At 39.3% G+C, this 21,976-nt stretch overlaps 1 protein-coding gene across 1 annotated transcript in view; it reads left to right on the plus strand.

The window, feature by feature from the left end:
• The first annotated feature begins 3,539 nt into the window (after nt 1-3,539).
• The window catches only part of zdhhc17 (zinc finger DHHC-type palmitoyltransferase 17), a 73,163-nt gene continuing 54,726 nt past the window's right edge, over nt 3,540-21,976 (plus strand). Inside the window, exon 1 of the mRNA XM_055154110.1 lies at nt 3,540-3,609. Coding sequence (XP_055010085.1) covers nt 3,547-3,609 — 63 coding nt within the window. The 5' untranslated portion in view covers nt 3,540-3,546. The remainder of the gene's footprint in view (nt 3,610-21,976) is intronic.

Genomic DNA, 21,976 nt, shown 5'->3' on the forward strand with positions numbered 1-21,976 from the left:
CTTGGAAACAGGATCAAAACTCAAACACAACAGATTCCAGGCACTCCAAAAAAGTAGAAAAAGTTAACAAATCGCAGGAAAAATATAGTTAAAAGGCCTTTATTTGAATGGCCAAACATGTTTCGACCTTAACTGGTCTTCATCAGGGCTTAAGAGAAACCCTGATGAAGATTGTTTGGAGATTGTATGGAGTGCCTGGCAGTGTTGCGGAGTAACAGATTACATGTACCGCCGTTATGTAATCAGAGTACAAATTATGAGTAACTGTATTCAGTTACAGTTACTGTTTCAATGAGTGGTAATTGGATTACAGTTACTTTGCTGAAATAAGTGGATTACAAGGCGGTATTTTCCTGTTTTCACATTTTGAGCTACCTCGCATTTATTTATTTTTTTATTTCGGTAATTTCACTCATTGCCTGAAGCCCAAACAGAACGCACGCAATAAGAGTGATGTAAACGTCATGTTAAAGTTGGCGGTGTCAGTCACACAGTGGAAGCAGCAGTGCATTGGTAAAAACGCATTTGTGTCTTGGAAATTCTTCTCCCGATGTGAGAAATATATAAAAAAAACAAATATAAAATCACCTACAACTTAAATGTGAAACAGGAGCTACTGGCCCTGGTGAAAACAACCTGCATAGACTCATAATATCTGCACTACTGTCCTATACACAAACACACACATACACAAACACAAACATACACAAACAAACACAAACACAAACACACACCTTCATCATCGTCATCAACCTGAGAACCCGTGGACCACGTCTCCTTCCGTAGTTACTGCGCAGACACCGACGTCTCGTGCGCCGCGTGTGGACTGTGTTTTCTCGCGTAAACCTCCTCCTGTGCGCCTCTAAACCAGAACTAACACCAGGACTAAACCAGGACTAATCCAGGACTAAACCAGGACTAATCCAGGACTAAACCAGAACTAATCCAGGACTAAACCAGAACTAATCCAGGACTAAACCAGGACTAAACCAGGACTAAACCAGAACTAATCCAGGACTAAACCAGAACTAATCCAGGACTAAACCAGAACTAATCCAGGACTAAACCATTACTAAAGCAGGACTGAACCAGGTTTAAACTAGGACTAAACCACGACTAAACCAGAACTAAAGACCTGGTCTAGACCTGGTCTAAACCAGGTCTAAAAATCAGGAGTAAACCAGGACTAAACCAGGTCTAAAAATCAGGACTAAACCAGGACTAAACCAGGACTAAACAACATGACACCTAACAGTAGGTTGACATAATTTAAGGTGATCTCATGTAAAAAATTATTTCTCTATCAATATTTTTTAATCTGGTGAAGGAAAGTCTGATCTTGTTTCTGTCTTTTAACAGACAAAACCTCTTATATTAAGATGTCGTGGTCTTTGTTTCTCTACAGTAAACAGTTGTTTATTCATGGAGACTTGGGCTCAGACAATTTGAAGACAACAAACAAGAATTTTCAGGATGTGGTTGTTACATTCATGTCGTTTAAAAAAACGTGACAATATCAAGTAACCCAAAGTAATCAGATTACGTTACTCACTTTAAGTAATTTAATGGATTATGTTACAAACTACATTTTGGTGTGTGTAATCTGTAATCTGTAGGGGATTACATTTTAAAAGTAACCTTCCCAACACTGGTGCCTGGAATCTGTTGTGTTTGATTTTTGATTTGTTGTTTTGTCACTTTATTTACACCGCAGTGAGTTCATCAGATGTAATCCTGTTACACCCTCCTCTCTCCTCTTTTCTCCTAAAAAAAAATGGGACAAAGTGCTGAATATTTGAATCTTGAGAGTGTGAGAGAATGCATATAGTGTGACATTTGTTTTGTTGTTTTGTCACTTTATTTTTTAGACTTTGACAAACTTTATTGATCCACAAGGGGAATTATTTGGACACAGCAGCTCACACATCACAATATAATATAATAACAAAGAGTAATGGCAGTGTGGGGAAGGTGACTTTTAAAATGTAATCCCCTACAGATTACAGATTACATACACCAAAATGTAGTTTGTAACGTAATCCATTAAATTACTTAAAGTGAGTAATGTAATCTGAATACTTTGGATTACTTGATATTGTCATGTTTTTTAAAACTACATGAATGTAACAAACCACATCCTGAAAATTCTTGTTTGTTCTCTTCAAATTGTCTGTTGAGTCCAAGTCTCCATGAATAAACAACTGTTTACTGTAAAGTAGCAAAGACCAGGAAATCTTAATATAAGATGTTTAGTCCTGGTTTAGTCCTGGTTTTAGTTCCTAGTTTAGTCCTAGTTTAGTCCTGGTTTAGTCCTGGTTTTAGTTCCTAGTTTAGTCCTAGTTTAGTCCTGGTTTAGTCCTGGTTTAGTCTTAGTTTAGTCCTGGTTTAGTCCTGGACTGGTTTAGTCCTGGTTTAGACCTGGTTTTAGTCTTAGTTTAGACCTGGTTTAGTCCTGATTTAGTCTTGGTTTTAGTCCTGATTTAGACCTGGTTTAGACCTGGTTCAGTCCTAGTTTAGTCCTGGTCTTGTTTAGTTCTGGTTTAGTCCTGGTTTAGAGACGCACAGGAGAACGGTGGTGTCTGCTCCTTACGGAAGGAGACGTGGGATTTAGCCCAAAATGTGAAAATGTGAAAACAGTAAAATACCAATATGTAATCCATTTATTTTAACAAAGTAACTGTAATCCAATTACCACTCACTGAAACAGTAACTGTAACTGAATATAGTTACTCATAATTTGTACTCTGATTACATAACTCTGGTACATGTAATCTGTTACTCCACAACACTGAGTAATGGTCACAATAAATTCTAAAATAAGTAGCAACTGTTTACTGTAAAGTAGCAAAGACCAGGAAATCTGAATATAAGATGTTTTGTCCTAGTTTTAGTTCCTGGTTTAGTCCTGGTTTAGTCCTGGTTTTAGTCCTGGTTTAGACCTGGTTTTAGTCCTGGTTTAGACCTGGTTTTAGTCTTAGTTTAGTCCTGGTTTAGACCTGATTTAGACCTGGTTTAGTCCCGGTTTAGTCTTGGTTTAGACCTGGTTTGGACCTGGTTTTAGACCTGTTTTAGTGTCCGGCAATGAGTGGAATTACTGAAAAAAAAAAAAAAAAAAAAAAAAAAAGGGATATAGTCCAAAATGTGAAAACAGGAAAATACCTCTGTGTAATCCATTTATTTCAACAAAGTAACTGTAACTGAATACAGTTACTCATAATTTGTACTCTGATTACATAACTCCGGTAAATGGTATCTGTTACTCCCTAACACTGAGTAATAGTCATAATAAATTCTAAATAAGTAGTAAAAAAAGATAGGAAGAGATGTAATCCTGGGCGTGTGCTGCTGATTACGATACAGATTATTACTGCAGTGACTGGTGTGGCTGGCCTCTCCTCCTCTTCATCCTCTCCATCCCTCTCCTCCTCCTCCTCCTCCTCTGTGGTCCTCTGTTTGTTGTGTCCCCCCCCCTCACCCCCAACCCCACCCCCTCCCGCCGCCGCCGCTTCTCGTTTCCCACGATGCTTTGCGCACTCCAACACCAAGATGGCCGACGCTATGGAGGAATACGAGAAAGAAGCTGGCTGCGTCCCCATTCTCCATCCCGAGGTAAACCCGTGCGCTTTTACGCGTTTTGCCGCTCGGTTACGCGCTCTGGACCCGCGGGATCCTAAAATACCCGACCGTGTTCGTGTCATTTCGGTGCGTTTTGGCTCAGTCTCCCGGATGCCCCCTGCAAAACCAGCGGCGGCGGCGGCGGTGGGGGGGGGTTGGCTGGGAGCTAACGATGCTAAACCTGCAACAAACGCTAGCTTCCCTTCTGCTGGATGTTGTGTCCTGCAAATCTCCACGCCGATATTTTAGTAACAGTCAAGCCAGCGCGCTCTTTCACGCGTCTTTAATGCGCAGAGAGGCTTTTTGAGTCGCACTGTTACGCGTGGGTGTGCGTAAAAGTGGGTAATCCCGACACGGATGCGACATTAGCACGCGGGCTAAAGTGCTACAGGGTTGAGCTGCTGTGATGTTGTTGTTGTTGGTGTCAAATGGAAAACGCAGCATGTCGTGAATGGATTTGGGTTTAGAATTTATTGTTTGCTTGTTTTGTGGCTCGGAAACGTCGCCGCTAAACTAAATGCTACGTGCGTAAAAGTACGTAGTGGCTCGTGCGGGGAGAATCAATGAATCAACATGATCAGAAAGGCTAAAGCAAAGGTCGCCTTGCAATAAAATGAAAATAAACCACTGAACGAGCTTAAGAATGCATTGCAATCATCACCAGCGACTGCACCCTTGATAATGTCATAAAAATATAAATGAGAGGTCAGTTTTTTGAAGCGTTTCTCCACAAATTTGTGCAATAACGTGACCAGTTTTGAGCCCAGTGTCCCCTGACCCAGCAGATTCATCCAAAACCAGTGATTTGTCCCAGTTTTATACAAGAAATGTCCCTATTTTGGACCAATCTGATCCCTGCCAACAGTAAAGAGAGACATTTGTTGTGATAAAATACAGAAAAGCTGCTTAAAAGTGACCAAAACACAAAGAAAATGTGACGGTACTGACTCACAGTAGTGCCAAGTGCATAACAGCCTTGGTAGTGACATTATAATATAAATGTGAGGTCAGTTTTTAAAGCATTTCTCCACAAATTGGAGCAATAACGTGACCAGTTTTGAGCCCAGTGTCCCCTGACCCAGCAGATTTATCCCAAACCAGTGATTTGTTCCAGTTTTATACAAGAAATGTCCCTATTTTGGATCAATCTGATCCCTACCAATAGTTAAAAGAAGCATAAACTGTTATTTGTTGTGGTAAAATACAGAAAGTCTGCTTAAAAGTGACCAAAACACAAAGAAAATTTGACTATACTGACTCACAGTAGTGTCAAGTGCGTAACAACCTTGGTAATGTCATTATAATATAAATGTGAGGTCAGTTTTTTGAAGCTTTTCTTTACAAATTGCAGCAATAATGTGACCAGTTTTGAGCCCATTGTCCCCTGACCCAGCATATTCATCCCAGTTTTATACAAGAAATGTCCCTATTTTGGACCAATCTGATCCCTGCCAACAGTAAAGAGAGACATAAACTGTTATTTGTAGATGTAAAATATGGAAAAGCTGCTTAAAAGTGACAAAAACACAAAGAAAATGTGACGATACTGACTCACATTAGTGCCAAGTGCGTAACAACCTTGGTAATGTCATTATAATGTAAATGTGAGGTCAGTTTTTTGAAGCGTCTCTTTGCAAATTGCGGCAATGACCTGATCACGTGGTTGTTTACCCGGGACAGTCTATGTTTTGAGCCCTGACCCAGCAGATTTGTCCCAGTTTTATACAAGAAATTAGGGCCCGACCGATATGGATTTAGTTGCGGCCGATATGATACCGATAAAACAGGATTTGGAGCTGCCGATATATTTAGTGATGTAAAAAATCACTGTAAATGTTGAATTGTTTAAAAAACTTAGGTTTGGCTCTAGTGGAGTTTAAATTGGGTTTATTTAGGCAACATTTATTGTTATTCTGCCTCTTTGTGTCATATTTACAGACAGTAGGTCGGACTGATGGTATTTTTGCATCACATTCCAGACACTAGTGATGGGGATTCCAGTTCTTTTTAGAGAACCGGCTCTTTTGGCTCGGCTCACTAAAAGCAGCTGGCTCTTTCAGCTCCCAAGCAGCTCTTCAGATTGTTCTGCTGCAAGCAGGACTAAACCAGGTCTAAAGCAGGACTAAACCAGGTCTAAAGCAGGACTAAAGCAGGACTAAACCAGGTCTATAGCAGGACTAAACCAGGTCGAAAGCAGGACTAAACCAGGTCGAAAGCAGGACTAAACCAGGTCTAAAGCAGGACCTAAACCAGGTCTAAAGCAGGACCTAAACCAGGACTGAACCAGGACTGAACCAGGACTGAGTGTCGGGACTCGGTCTCTATCTCTCTCCGTTTCTTGAGCCCAAGATTAGTCCTGGTTTATTTATTTTATACTGAACTGTGTGTGCGGGTGTAAGCGCACGTGAGTGTCGTGACTCTGTGGTGCGTTCAGGGACAGTACGGCATCACACAGACAAATGACTCCACAGATAAATACTGATGTGGAGCCACATATTAGGACATTTATCTGTCTGTAAATTGAATTAAATGAACATAATGTAGAGAGTCTAAGATTTATAATGAGCCCACGTGAAATATCGGCCCATATCAGCAAACGTATCGGCCAATATGTTTCCAGGTGCCATATCGGCCAATAATATCGTCCAACCGATATATCGGTCGGGCTTTACAAGAAATGTCCCTATTTTGGACCAATCTGTTCCCTGCCAACAGTAAAAAGAGGCTTATTTGTTGTAGTAAAATACAAAAAAGCTGCTTAAAAGTGACCAAACACAAAGTAAATGTGACTTTGCCAACTCACGTTAGTGCCAAGTGCAGAACAGTTGTCCTTAATTATGCACTTGTTTCACAGTTGTAACCAGGGATGTCCCAGTTTTTTATTTTGAAAATCTGGTCACCCTAAAAAGAGTCACTACATCGTTATTATAACCCCAGGTAATAAAAGTATTTTAAATGGTGCAATGGTCTCAAGGGTCCAAGTCTCACGATACGAGATCGTCACAGCATGAACCTCACAGTACGATATTTATTGCGATATCGTGGGAAAGCTCACGATATTTTGGGGAGGCTCACGATTAGGGATGTAACAATATCCAAATCTCTCTGTATGATATTTTCACGATATATACTTAAATAAAAGAAATGCAAGTTATATTTGTATAGTAATAACAATGTTGAAAAAAGGTGGAAAAATTATCAATAGCGTGTAGGGATGGGCATGATTAGTTGATTAATCGATAATTGATCATTAAAAATTTAATCGATTACGTTCATTTTAATCGACAAACTGAATGTAGGTTGTTGTGTGTATCGTGACCAAACAGGTGTGTACATGTGTCTCTGCATCAGAAGGAGCGAGACACAAACAGTGGGTCAGTCTCTAACGTACTGAAGTGCAAATGTGTATTTAACGATGATTTGTACAAGAAATTCCACGCTTTCCGTTGCGTTCGGGACAAGTGTGAGTCCATGTGCACAGTGTATAAAGCAGCACATATGTTTCTGTGTCCAGTGGGAAAAAGTTTTTCCAGGTGAGAGTCGCTCAATGTCGATGACGAGTCCCCGCCCCCCTCCCCCCGTACGTGTCCTGGTTTTGACAAACGCAAATCTGGTCACACTAACCTGTATTCACCTGAGTCATGTCTTTTAATCCGACAGAAGTTGAACCGCATCAGCGACACGAGCTGGAGTTTTATCTTCACTTAGTTTATGCAAATTAGCAATGTGGTTTTAAGTTTTGTTTCTGTGAGAGTTGAACAAAACTGAATTAAACACATTATAATGTCAAACGGGCTGATGTGGCTCTAGAGTCGTTACAGTTTATATGTCGTAAAGTTGAATTTATTTATGCAGATTAGTGCAGATAGTAATAATAATGATGATGATCAGTTTAATATAAAAACGTTAATGATTAATTGATAATCGATCGTTAATTCTTCCGACGATGGAATAAGAAAATTTCATCGAATGCCTAATAGTGTATGGCCGCCCCTAGCTGCAATACAAGCCAGAACCCTCCTTCTCATGGACCGTACCAGGCGTCGAATGCAGATCTGTGGCGTCCTTCTCCGTTCTTCCACTAGTGTCGTGTGTTGTGACGTGTGGTCTGCCGCTACGTGGACGGTCGGCTGTACTTCCTGTTATCCGTGTACCGAGTCCTCAGACGGGATGTGGTTCTCTCGTGCACATGGAGAGCTGCAGCCACGTCTCAGATACTCATCCCCACATCCAGCACACCGATAACACGACTCCTCTCCAGATCAGACAACCGTGACATGACGTTGCCGTGGATTCCCAGCTCCAAAACTTGTTTTTCTGATGCAAAAGTCCACTGAGAGTGATTCCTGACAACTTTTGTGTGCACTATTGTCTGATTCACAGTACAGCTGAACTGTCTGGAAATCTAAAGGCAGCCATTGTGTGCAAACAGTCAAGTAGGGCTGGTTATCATTAACAAGTTGCCGATACGATACATACCTCGATACATAGACCACAATACGATACATATCTCGATAGAGTGAGCTTTCAATTCAATATGATATATTTAAAAGCGATTCGATATAGTTAAATGAAAATAAAGGCTAAATCATGGCTGTGATACTAAAAGTCTTTGTTAAAACACTTCTTGTGCAAAATTAATATGAAACACAAACATTTTAAATAAGAAAAACAGTGAAAATTGAAATTTGTCACATAATCGAGTTTCCTTCCTCAGAACAAGCAACAAATATGTAGCGCTGTAACAAAAAATTAAGTAAAATGTACCAAAAAAATACTCTTGGCGATATATATCGATACAGCAGCCCACAATACTGATACTGTATCATTACATTGAATGATACGATATAGCGATATTTCGATATTTTTGCACACCCCTACAGTCAAGTGTAGCAAATCTCTACCGATGTCCAGAGATCGTGTTCCTTCTTTGATTACAGTAACAGGCCCAACATGTACAGTTAGGGCCAATTTTTAATCACCACAATAATAACAAAAACTTTCTTTTTTTTTTTTGGCCAAGTATATGTCTAATGGTACGATATTTATTGCGATATTTTGTGGAGGCTGTCAACAAAACTATTAATATTCTACTTTTTCCTCTTAAAATGCCTTGACAAGACTTAATCCAAAGAACTAAGACTTAAAAGTGTCAGAACTGTTATTTCTTCTTGTCGTCTGCACTGAAATGGAGCAAAGGATCATGGTCTATGTAGTTTTTTTTTTTTTTTTTTAACCTATTGCTGCACCATAACTCTTCGTTTAAGCAAAGAGACTTGTAATTTGATATATTGTGATGGTCCACGATATTATTGTGAGAACTTTGACGATACGATATCACGATATTTTGGTTATTGTTACATCCCTACTAATTTAATGTAATAATGGAGGTTCTTTTATTACTCCTCAAATTCCCACCTGCTGTAATTGTGAAAATGTGTGCTGTTATCACGGGTGAGTTTATTTTTTAAAGGCCTATTGAGGTACATGGTTGTCAGTACACGCACCTGTGAATAGTGACTTCGAGTGTTCCCTTGGCTTGAAAGTCCCACCACGACCGTCCCGTTCTCTCAGTACCTGCTGTTCCCGTGGGCGGGGGACGTTCTCGCCGCCACCTCCCGCTCTGTGATGTACTGACTTAGAAAATCAGCTTCTGTATCTTATAGGCGAGTTTCATTGTTGACAAAAGCGCGCGTTGCATGCTGGGAATTGTTTTGGTCAGCGGTAGGGATGGGCATGATTAGTTGATTAATCGATAATTGATCATTAAGAATTTCATCGATTACGTTCATTTTAATGGACAAACCGAATGTAGGTTGATGTGTGTAGCGTGACCAAACAGGTCCATACATGTCGGTCAGCCTGCAACGTACTGAAGTGCAAATGCGAACGATGTGCAACAATGACTTGTACAAGAAATTTCACGTTTTCCATTCCGGTCGGGACAAGTGTGAGTCCATGTGCACAGTGTATAAAGCAGCACATATGTTTCTGTGTCCAGTGGGAAAAGCTTTGCCAGGTGAGAGTCGCTCAATGTCGATGACGAGTCCCCACCTCCCTCCCCCCGTACGGTGTCACACTAACCTGTATTCACCTGAGTCATGTCTTTTAATCTGACAGAAGTTGAACCACATCAGCGACACAAGAGCTGGAGTTTTATCTTTGCTTAGTTTATGCAAATTAGCGATGCGGTTTTAAGTTTTGTATCTGTGAGATTTACGCAAAACTGAATTAAACACATTATAATGTCAAACGGGCTGATGTGGCTCTAGAGTCGTTACGGTTTATATGTCGTAAAGTTGAATTTATTTATGCAGATTAGTGCAGATAGTAATAATAATGATGATCATTTTAATATAAAAACGTTAATGATTAATCGATAATCGATCGTTAATTCTTTCCGACGATTGATTAAGAAAATTTCATCGAATGCCCATCCCTAGTCGGCGGCAAGAAACACTAATTCAACATGATGGACGGAGCGAGAAAGCACGTAAAGGGTATTGATCCCGGTTATTTATCCACTCTAACGGCAGAGGACCCAAGACCATTTGACCAGAAATTGGTCATAAGCATCGACGGACGACAAATCACCCTTTTCAACCCCGACAAAAGGTGAAACCAAACCAAATTTCTGGTCTGAATCACCAACTACCTGGACAAATATTCACTTGGGCGACATCCACAATGACTTGGTGGAAACTCCTGGGCCATTCACAGCAGAAAAGATGAAAACCTCCAAGAGTCTCGATGTGTTGTTGAACTTGTTGGAGTCCACGGTTTGTTAGGATCTTCTACGTTTGCTCTGCGGATGTTTGAAAGTCGTTTAATTCACCGTTAGCGGTTCTTTTCACTCGGAATAGGAAAAAGACATTTTCCTTCTTCCGTGTTCTATTTGTGCATCCGATAATGCAGCAGGAATTTACCATTATCGAGGAGAAATACGCGAGGTTCCACACTGTGTTTGACGCTACCGTGTTTCTTGCCTCCAACCAAAATATTTCCCAGCATGCAACGCGGGCTTTTAATAACAATGACGTCAGCTGAAACTCGTCTCTTGTTGGTTTTATTTTGAAAAATGAATGAACAAATGATACATGGATTCATTCTATAAACGAGGAGTAAAAAATATAAATAGTAATAATACATAAAAAAAAAAACTGTTGTCAAATAAGGTAGAATTATATAAATGTAAATGCACAAGTGAAAATCAAATAAAAATCTTGACCTGAATATATAGTTCACAGTTAATAGCCCATAAAAGTAGAATACATCCTCTTTACATCCGAAGAGGAAATGCTGGCCTGCGGTGTTTTTGCCCTGTGACACTGTCCATATTGTTTTCCTGGTGGTTGAAACAAACGGGGAAGTGTCTTGCCCAATGAACTTCTGTTTTCCTGGATTTTGCTGCTTTTGCAAAACAGAGTGGATGAGCGTGGGCTCGTGGTTTGCGAAAGTGGAGCTTAGGCAAATACTTTTTTCTTACGGCGTTCAGACACTACACTTGAATATTGTTTTTAATCTAAATCTTTTATCTGTTATCTAAAATCCTGCATTGTTTGATTTGTTTACTAGAATTACTGCTGCGAATTTCTACTAACGATGTAACAATAATGGAAATATCGTGATTTCGTTATCATCAAAAGTCTCAGAATAATACCTTGGCACATCACAATATATCGAATCTCAAGTCTGTTTGCTTAAAGCTGCACTGTGCAACTTTTTGGTTAGAGGTCCGTCACCTGCTTGTTTCTATGGCTACGTCGTTGCTCTGTCTGGAATGTTCCACAGTGTGACATTAAACAGCTTTACTCGACCTTTATGCCATTACAGGTGGTTTTATAGCTGAAAAATACCTAGAAAAACAGGCGTTCTGGCTGTGAGCGGCGTCGCCTCTCCACAGATCTGACCTGTAACTTGGTCTGGTTTGGATCCATGAAGATAGAAAGGTTTAATGCCACACTGTGCAACATTCCAGACAAAGCAATAACATGTCCCTGGAGAAAAGCATTTGACTTTTTTAGTTTTGAAGGTTTGTGAAAGTGGTTTTACAGTGTCATCCGTGCATGTTTGAGTAATCTAGCGATCTCTCCTGGGCCCTATTCAAACCCTCCTTACATTGTAGATGCTTTTTTTTTTTTCCTCAAAATACTTACTAACCTATTTCCGTGTTTTACTCACGTGACCCTGATGACACGCGAATTTCAGGGGGCAGGAAGTGTTTTGGTCTGCTTCAAAACTCGGCACGATGGGTAACAGCGAGTACGCTAAAAGTCTAAATGTTTTTTTCTAATTTGCAAGTGTTACCAATATGAACGTACCAGTACATATCTGTTGTAGTTGTGATTGTAACCTCTTCTTTCTGTAATTCGGAATATTTAATATTTAATTGGTGGTGCTATGTACTGTATTTTCAGCACTATTAGTCGCACTCTTAACTCTTTCCCCCATGAAGACGACATTTGACGACCCCCCTGATTCCTTAATGACGACTTTTGACTCCTCCGCTGTGTCACTAAAGACGTGATTTGACGACCTTTAGAAACGGCTCGGTTTTTCACATTTAAACAGAGACTGTGATAGGTGGGGGCCACTACAACCGACACTAGACTGACCAATAGGATTCAAGGATATGTTTTCGCAGATTTTTTTCCTGAAGTTAATCGAAGTAGTGACGATGGTAGCTTCCGGAAAAAACACAACACGAAACACGTGCAATGGAAAGATCGCGGCGCTGCGGCGCACAGTTTTAGAAATAATGAGGAGCGGACGTATTTTATGGATAAGTTTAGAGAAAGTGACTTTTATAGATTTCAAAGTGATGATGAGGGTGATTATAAAGTGGAAAACAGCGATAGCGACGGACTTTCAGAGAGTGAATCTTACGAAGGTGAGAATGCTGCTGATGCGTCTGTGTGGAGTCCTGCGATATCCGAACAAACTATCCGGGCTTTATACTCGATTATAAACCAAAATTGCCCTGAAATCACTCGTGGAAGTCTGTTTTCTTTTATGCAATTATGCTCTATGGGTCACCCTAGTAACATATGTATGGGTTGTTCCTAGTAGGCGTCCGGGGGAAAGAGTTAAGCCTCCAAACCGATCAAAAAACGACAGCGCGCCCACAATCCAGAGCGCCCCATACACGAATCCACCCGAGTGTCACAGCACGACTTCAGTAAACTACAAAGCCGCAAACACACACGGAGCAGACAGCGACCGCACAGCGAAACACACCCACAGACACACTCATCACTCCACGCCGACGAGGAACGGAACGGAGGAACGAACCGAAAAAGCGAGCGCAATGTGCCGCTTCTAGACACGACTGAACAACTGAGTCACTGCGAACACGCCGACAATCCGTTGGTCCCAGACAGCACCCTCCCTACACGCCACAACTGAACAAAGCCCAGAGTCACCGTGAACGAACAAACAAACAAAACCACTCACCCATCACACTGTTGGGTTTCCTTTAAAGTCCAGTGCGGTTTATTTGTGAAAAAAGTTAAAAAATAGACCATTTAATTACATTAAAATCCAGAGCGACTAATAGTGCTGAAAATACGGAATGTGGTTTAAATGACGAGCTAAGATGGGTTGGGATGGGGATGTTCTTTATAAAAAAAAACATTCCTATTATTATTTTTTGTACATGTATATTGTTGATACTTGTATTTTATGCAGTTTTATTACACTCTGCGTGTGCGGTTGGAGGGGAAAAAATACAACTTAATTGTATATTTTATTGTATATTTTCTGTTAATGTTCCTCATAAAAATATTTGGACAAAAAAGTCTAAATGGGCCGGCACAGACCCGCTAACGTGAAAAAATAAGTCCAAATATAGGTTATGAACCGTATGATATGGAGAAGTCGGACTTTTCTTACAATTTGATGGATTTGTCTGCTGTTGAGGCGATGGATCTAATAAATGATCTGGTGCTGCAGAGCTCGTGTTACACTGAGCCAAAGCCTTTAAAAGCCTGGAAGAGACAACTGTTTAGTATCTGATTGAGTTTATAAAAAGGTATAAAACGACAAATTACAACACTAAGATCATAAAATTAGCACCATATAAAGCTTTTTGTGTGACGAGTTAGGAGGAACACCAGCTCAAGAATCCCAGTCTCTCAGCAACACCGTCCCCCTCTTGAGTTAGAGAATTTAGAAAAGTTAGAAAATCCGCATTCTATATCCTGAAGCAGCACATATTTTTTCAATATAATCCGCATTTGCGCACAGAAGTTTACTATGAAATACTATAGCATCTGGGTCTGGTCAAGCGGTAACAGGGTCAAGTTAAACCTGTGATATTCTTTCAAGTTGTTGACAAAAAATTTAAAAACTCATGTCAGTAACGGAGGGAATGAAATATGCAGCACTTTTTGGGCAATAAATTCAAACAGTGAAAACTCTTGGTTCTCACTTACATATCCTTAACAAACTGGTTTGAATATTTGCTTCATATAGTTTTCTACCATATGGTACAAGATTAGGTTGAAAAACCTCTTACTTTTTGACTCATGAGATTTTTTATTAAGAAAGGTCATGGTAACGGAGGGAAAAGTAACGGAGGGAAAATTGTCAAACAAGTAGAAGGTGCAGGATTTTACATAATTTGTCGCTTTTTTCTTCCGAATACTTTAATATTACTTCAAAATGAAAGGAAACTATTTCTATAAAATATGTCAGTCCTTCCAAGCAAATTTTTATCATTTTAAATACATTTTTTTTTTTTAAAATCATGTACCTTCATCAACAGTTCAAAGATGGAATAACACAAGATATGATGAAATACATCCATTTATTTACATGATTTGCAGGTCTTTGAAATTTGGGAAATAATTTTTGTTCCATGTTTCATACATGGTCTGTTTAAAACATATGGAACTTTAGAACCAAAAATGGTACAGAAAAAAGGTCAACAGTTTGATAAACTAGAGTACATATGTATCTGTTCAATACATTTTTATATCAGATGCATTAACTTGAATTCTTGGTCTTGCTCTTTACTTCTACTTGACCGGGCCCTTCTGTCACTGTTGATTTGGGAAGAAATATTGATTATTTACTTAGCTGCTGCCATGAACTTGATCAGCTCATGTCAGGTGCCACGTCATGTAACAGAATATTCAGAGTGTTTTCATGTAGGCTGACATCACATTTTCAAAAATTAATTTCGCAAAAATAAGGCAGAACACCATCACAAATTTTGGATATGTTAAAAACAGACATCTAGTCTTTCTAAAACCGTTCATTTTATGTAGGTGGGTGCTGTAATTTATTTGGTATAACATGGTAAAGATGCCACTAAATTTATTTTTTTCCATTCTTAACACTTAATATCTTGTAGAGCGTTCATCACAGAGGGTCAGTTTTAAAATACAAAGTCCACAGTGTTTGTGGGAATGTTTATGTTCAGCATCAAACCTCTGTCTTTGAAATTGCACTTTCCACAGTCCTTCAAAGACGCCCTCAGATTTGAAGAGGAGAATTTTTGAGTTTTTGAGCAAATTCAAGCCCCCAGAAATCTCCAGCAACTAGGTCAGGAATCAGAATACACTAGACAGTTCGCGAAAACCCCGGAAGTGCAAGGTTCGGGCACCAGCCAATCAGCGAAGTGACGTATATTTAGTGTTGTCAAGGATTCTTGAGATCGAGGATTTAAAGTTGGAACAAAGAGAATGTTTTGTGAATTTCATCAAGGGGAAAGACGTTATTGTCCTTCTTCCTACGGGATTTGGGAAAAGCTTAATATACCAGTTAGTCCCGTTAGCGGCGCATTACATACGTCATGACCAAATAGCAGCGATTGGTTAAATAAAAAAGTACCAGCCAACTGTTGAGCGAACGAAACCTAATGCCGCGAGGTCAGACGGTTTCACTTCGTGGAAACCAGCTGATGAATCAGACTAGACGACTTGGACTTGACTTGGACTTATGGGCCAGTGACTTGAGATTCGACTTGGACTTGCCTGTGTTTGACTTTGGACTTGACTCGGACTTGTGGTCATAAACTTGAGACTTACTTTACTTGAGACTTGCAAAACGACGACTTGGTCCCACCTCTGGTATCAAGGAAACTGTGTCTGTCCAGGAAAAGCCTATGAAAGGGTAATTTGTTTTGTTTTGTTTTTTTTAAATTGAATTACCAGATGGTTCACGTTTAAATTCTCATGTGAGTGCTTTTTTTTTTTTTTTTTTTTTTTTTTTACTCTTTATTTTGAGCACGTGAAGAAAGAGGAAGTGGTGTCTTATTATCGTAATGGCCATCTGTCCTTTTGTTTGACTCTCTCTGCTCTGGCTCGTCTGGCTCCTCTGACTCCTGCCGGGGACTGATTCGTTTAGAAACCAGGCCATTTGGGAAAAAGAATCTGTTGGAAAAGTGGTAAAGTAATATTAGTCAGGTGTTTAAGTAGCTCAGTTAAAGGTGCACTGTGTAACTTTTCCGGTAGAGGGTCCGCTACCTGCTTGACTCTACGTAGATGTTATTTTTTGTTATTTGTTTCCTGGAATATTCTACAGTACGGCTTTTATTGCTATGTTTTTTTTTTGTTTTTTTTTCTGGAATGTTTTTTATTATGGCATTTCATTTAACTGTCTCCATGGAAACAATCACTAGGCCAAGTTCTGGATCAGATCTGTGGAGAAGTGGGCTCGCTCACAACACTAATAACAGACTGTCTGAAATAAACACAGTCTGTCAGTGTATTCAGTAATATGTTGTTGTACAGTTGTAGGGAGTATTATCTGTTACATAAGGCAGAGTTGTTGTAGAGTTGTAGGGAGTATTATCTGATACATGAGGGTGAGTTGTACAGTTGTAGGGAGTATTATCTGTTACTTAAGGGTGAGTTGTTTTACAGTTGTAGGGAGTATTATCTGTTGCATAAAGGTGAGTTGTTGTACAGTTGTAGGGAGTATTATCTTACAAAATGGTGAGTTGTTGTACAGTTGTAGGGAGTATTATCTGTTACATAAGGCAGAGTTGTTGTACAGTTGTAGGGAGTATTATCTGTTACATAAGGGTGAGATGTTGTACAGTTGTAGGGAGTATTATCTGTTACATAGAGGCGAGTTGTACAGTTGTAGGGAGTATTATCTGTTACATGCAGGCGAGTTGTACAGTTGTAGGGAGTATTATCTTTTACTTAAGGGTGAGATGTACAGTTGAAGGGAGTATTATCTGCTACATAAGGATGGGTTGTACAGTTGTAGGGAGTATTATCTGTTACCTAAAGGTGAATTGTTGTACCAGTTGTAGGGAGTATTATCTGTTACCTAAAGGTGAATTGTTGTACCAGTTGTAGGGAGTATTATCTGTTACATATGGGCAAGTTGTACAGTTGTAGGGAGTATTATCTGTTACATTCAGGTGAGTTGTTGTACAGCTGTAGGGAGTATTATCTGTTACATAAGGGTGAATTATTGTACAGTTGTAGGGAGTATTATCTGTTACATAAGGGCGAGTTGTACAGTTGTAGGGAGTATTATCTGTTACATAAGGGCGAGTTGTACAGTTGTAGGGAGTATTATCTGTTACATAAGAGCGAGTTGTACAGTTGTAGGGAGTATTATCTGTTACATAAGAGCGAGTTGTACAGTTGTAGGGAGTATTTGTCTAATACTTTACTGAATACTTGTAATGTTCCACACTGTTTTGAGTTGCGTTGTGTTTTTCTGCTCCTGCTGTGTTCGTGGTTATTCCTGGACATTTGCGTCGACAGACTCAAGGTGCTTCTCTTCCAACTTTGGCTCTTTAAATAGAACCAAGGGACGTTTTGTAATTTATTTTCCTTTTACAAAGTCATGGCACAAAAACAGTGTTAGTCCTGATTTAGCTCAAGTTTAAATGTGGTTTGGTCCTGGTTTAGGAATTAAGTTTTAGTATTATGAGAAAAAAAACAAAAAAAACAATCCATAGTTCTTCCTCACTTACCTTCTTCATTCAGACTAGGGATGGACATTTTATTTGATTTTCTTAATTGATTTTCGATTAATCATTAATGTTTTTATAGTAAAATAATCATAATTATTATTACTGTTACTAGTCTGCATAAATAAAATCAACTTTACCACATATAATCCATAAACACTCCAGAGCCACATCAGCCCGTTTGACATTATAATGTGTTTAATGCAGCTTTGCCACATTTGTTTACGTTTTACAGAAACTAAACTTAAAACCACATGACTCATTTGCATAAACTATAAGCGCCGAAAAAACGGCTCTTTCCTGGTGTCGCTGATGCGGTTCAGCTTCTGTCGGACTAAAGGACACGACTCAGTGGAATATGAGTGTTTTTTTCTGTGACACAGGGATGATGATGATGATGATGATGATGATGATGATGATGGTGGTGAGTGTGTTCTGTGTGTGTGTCGTGTTGGAGATGGTTCATGTTTTCAGCGATCAGACGTGTGCAGGTTTAGTGCAGCTTTTTATGCGGCAGGAAGCGGGATACTGCGTTTACATGCCCCATGACAAAACCGAGACACTGATGTGCTGTAAACGCACTCACTGAGAGGCACAGTGTCTCCAAGGAGCCAGAGCCCAAGTGTGAGGCCGCAACTCCTTTTAGACCTGGTTTAGACCTGATGTAGACCTGATGTAGACCTGGTTTAGACTTGATGTAGACCTGATGTAGACCTGGTTTAGACTTGATGTAGATCTGGTTTAGACCTGGTTTAGACTTGATGTAGATCTGGTTTAGACCTGGTTTAGACTTGATGTAGATCTGGTTTAGACCTGGTTTAGACTTGATGTAGACCTAGTTTAGTCCTGGTTTAGTCCTTGATTAGACCTGGTTTAAACCTGGTTTAGACCTGGTTTAGACCTGGTTTAGACCTGGTTTAGACTTGGTTTAGACTTGGTTTAGACCTGGTTTAGTCCTTGATTAGACCTGGTTTAGACCTGGTTTAGACTTGGTTTAGACCTGGTTTAGTCCTTGATTACACCTGCTTTAGACCTGGTTTAGTCCTTGATTAGACCTGGTTTAGACCTGGTTTAGACCTGGTTTAGTCCTTGATTAGACCTGGTTTAGTCCTTGATTAGACCTGGTTTAGTCCTTGATTAGACCTGGTTTAGACCTGGTTTAGACCTGGTTTAGACCTGGTTTAGACCTGGTTTAGACTTGGTTTAGACTTGGTTTAGACCTGGTTTAGACCTGGTTTAGACCTGGTTTAGACCTGGTTTAGACTTGGTTTAGACCTGGTTTAGTCCTTGATTAGACCTGCTTTAGACCTGGTTTAGTCCTTGATTAGACCTGGTTTAGACCTGGTTTAGTCCTTGATTAGACCTGGTTTAGACCTGGTTTAGTCCTTGATTAGACCTGGTTTAGTCCTTGATTAGACCTGGTTTAGTCCTTGATTAGACCTGGTTTTAGTCCTTGATTAGACCTGGTTTAGTCCTTGATTAGACCTGGTTTAGACCTGGTTTAGACCTGGTTTAGACCTGGTTTAGACCTGGTTTAGACTTGGTTTAGACCTGGTTTAGTCCTTGATTAGACCTGGTTTAGACCTGGTTTAGTCCTTGATTAGACCTGGTTTAGTCCTTGATTAGACCTGGTTTAGACATGGTTTAGACCTGGTTTAGTCCTTGATTAGACCTGGTTTAGTCCTTGATTAGACCTGACTTGATTAGACCTGGTTTAGTCCTTGATTAGACCTGGTTTAGACCTGGTTTAGACTTGGTTTAGACCTGGTTTAGTCCTTGATTAGACCTGGTTTAGTCCTTGATTAGACCTGGTTTAGTCCTTGATTAGACCTGGTTTAGTCCTTGATTAGACCTGGTTTAGACCTTGATTAGACCTGGTTTAGACCTGGTTTAGACCTGGTTTAGTCCTTGATTAGACCTGGTTTAGTCCTTGATTAGACCTGGTTTAGTCCTTGATTAGACCTGGTTTAGTCCTTGATTAGACCTGGTTTTATCCTTGATTAGACCTGGTTTAATCCTTGATTAGACCTGGTTTAGTCCTTGATTAGACCTGGTTTAGTCCTTGATTAGACCTGGTTTAGTCCTTGATTAGACCTGGTTTAGTCCTTGATTAGACCTGGTTTTAGTCCTTGATTAGACCTTTTAGTCCCTTATTAGCTACACTACACACAGTAACCTACATTCAGTTTGTCCAGTAAAAATGAATGTAATTGACGAAATTCTTAATTATCAGTTATCGATTAGTCGACTAATCATGCCCAACCTTAATTCAGACCATCCTAATTATTCACCATGATGATAAGCACTTTTCACAACTCTCAGTGACGAGAGTGGAGCATCACGGTGAATATCGGGTGGAACGCTCACCCCGACTGATATTCCCAACGTGAGCGTCCCATTTTCTCAGCGGGAACGTTCTCCCAGATCTTTAGTCGGCCGCGTCACGCACTCTGATGTATTTAATTAGAAAATCAACATTCTGTATCATAATAAAATGAAATGTGAATGTAAGAGACCAACTGTCAGGCCTTGTTTATGTCATTTTTACTGAGTTCCCAGAGCAGCACACCTTTAATATAATCCTCATTTGCTCACATAAGTTTGATATCGTATTTAATTTTTTTTTCTCGTTCCTCATGTCCTATAACTGACTGATTTGTAAAGAAATATTAATTATTTCCTTACCTGCTTGTCATGAACATAATTTATAAGCAGCGCAACGCAAGAAACTTAGAAAACTACAGAGTGTTTGAGACCACATCATTTTTGCAGGTAGATGTGTTGAGATTTATTGCAACTTGCACGTGTAATTAATACATTTTATATATATAATGAAAAAAAAAGTTTTTTTTTTATTATTTTTTTTTATATGCATATAGATTAACTCACTTAGTTTCATAAATGGTACAGTTCATGAGGACTTTCCGGCTGATTTCCATGTGGACTCTTTAATCTTTTTGATTGATTGATTTTGTTTTTATTTCGAGTTTGTGCCAAGAGAGAAACAATAATCATGTATACGACATACACATTGTAAACAACAGAAAAGCACATTTCTCGAAAAGGAGTGGGAAGAAGAAAAACTTATATGAACCCACCCCTGTTCATGACAGTTTCAAAATTTGTGTGGTTGCTTCTGTACATTGATCACGGAACTTAACAATTTATTTACATACAGCAAAATAAATTATATATTTTTTTGTATAATATGTAATTTTAACCCCAATACTTTTTTTCCCCCCATTTTGTACTGTACACATATTTTCCTAGTGCTTCTCACTGATTTTGTTTTAAATTGACCCCTTCCCCTTAATTCATAATGTACTTTTTGTGTACTGAACAGTTTTTGGAGATTTAACGGCAGCATATTTTCGTTTGCTTTATACAAAAGAAAAGCAGTGTAGAATTTCACTAAATCAAAAAATTTTAATAATTTTGATTTGAAAAACAAATTGTTTGTATGATCCATATAACCAACCTTATGCACTGTCCTCACAGCACGTTTTTGCAGTTTGAAAAGGGGAAGAAGTAATGTTTGGTAGTTTCAGTACAATATGTCAGGTATGGAAGTATGAGAGAGCAATACAATATGTAAAGAGCCTTTTGATTAAGAATGTGTTTCCCTTTGTTGATTACTGTAATACTTTTTGAGACTTTAGATCAGGGGTGTCAAACTCATTTTGGTCCAGGGGCCGTATCCAAACTTCTTTGATCCCAAAGGGGCCGGATCAGAAAACTCATGTCATATAAACCCCAAAAATAACAATAAGTTCAAATATTTGTGCAGAGAAACACAAATCTATTACAAAAATACTTTTTAATTGAAGAACTGTTTCTTTTACAAAATATTATAATATTATGAACAACCTGAAACTTTAAGAAAAATGCATTTTCAACACAATGTTTTAACATGAACTTGTCTAACATTAACTTGTATAAATAGGAATAAGTAAATTTTTCTTGGAAAATCCTGCACTCGGCTCCACTTTTCTCATGTTGGACATTTTTCTGATGAGGGTGTCACGGTCAACAGTCAAAACGATCGTCCTTTAAGAGCGTTTGGAAAGAGACAAGTCTTCATTTGTGCTGCTCTGGTGGGAGGGGCCACGTACAGAGACGCTGGAGACGCTGCTGTGAGAAAATTAACAAGATTTTAATAAAAAATATAATTAAAACATTTTAGTAGAAAATCACCCAAGGGCCACAATAAAAGTCTTGGAGGGCCGGATCTGGCCCCCGGGCCTTATGTTTGACCCCTGTGCCTTAGACTGTATGTATCTGATGTGTGGTTTCCAGTTTAGCTTTTCATCTGTCGTAATACCAAAAAAATCTTCACGTCGTCCTTTACGTTTGTCTTCCTGCCTCGCGCCGTCTCCTCCTCCGTCTGTCATTATCTGTCCCTCCATCGTGTCGCTGGTCCGT

Source organism: Boleophthalmus pectinirostris, unplaced genomic scaffold (assembly GCF_026225935.1).
Source record: "Boleophthalmus pectinirostris isolate CB_2022bp ecotype Guang Dong unplaced genomic scaffold, ASM2622593v1 HiC_scaffold_18, whole genome shotgun sequence".
Classification (NCBI taxonomy): Eukaryota; Metazoa; Chordata; class Actinopteri; order Gobiiformes; family Gobiidae; genus Boleophthalmus; species Boleophthalmus pectinirostris.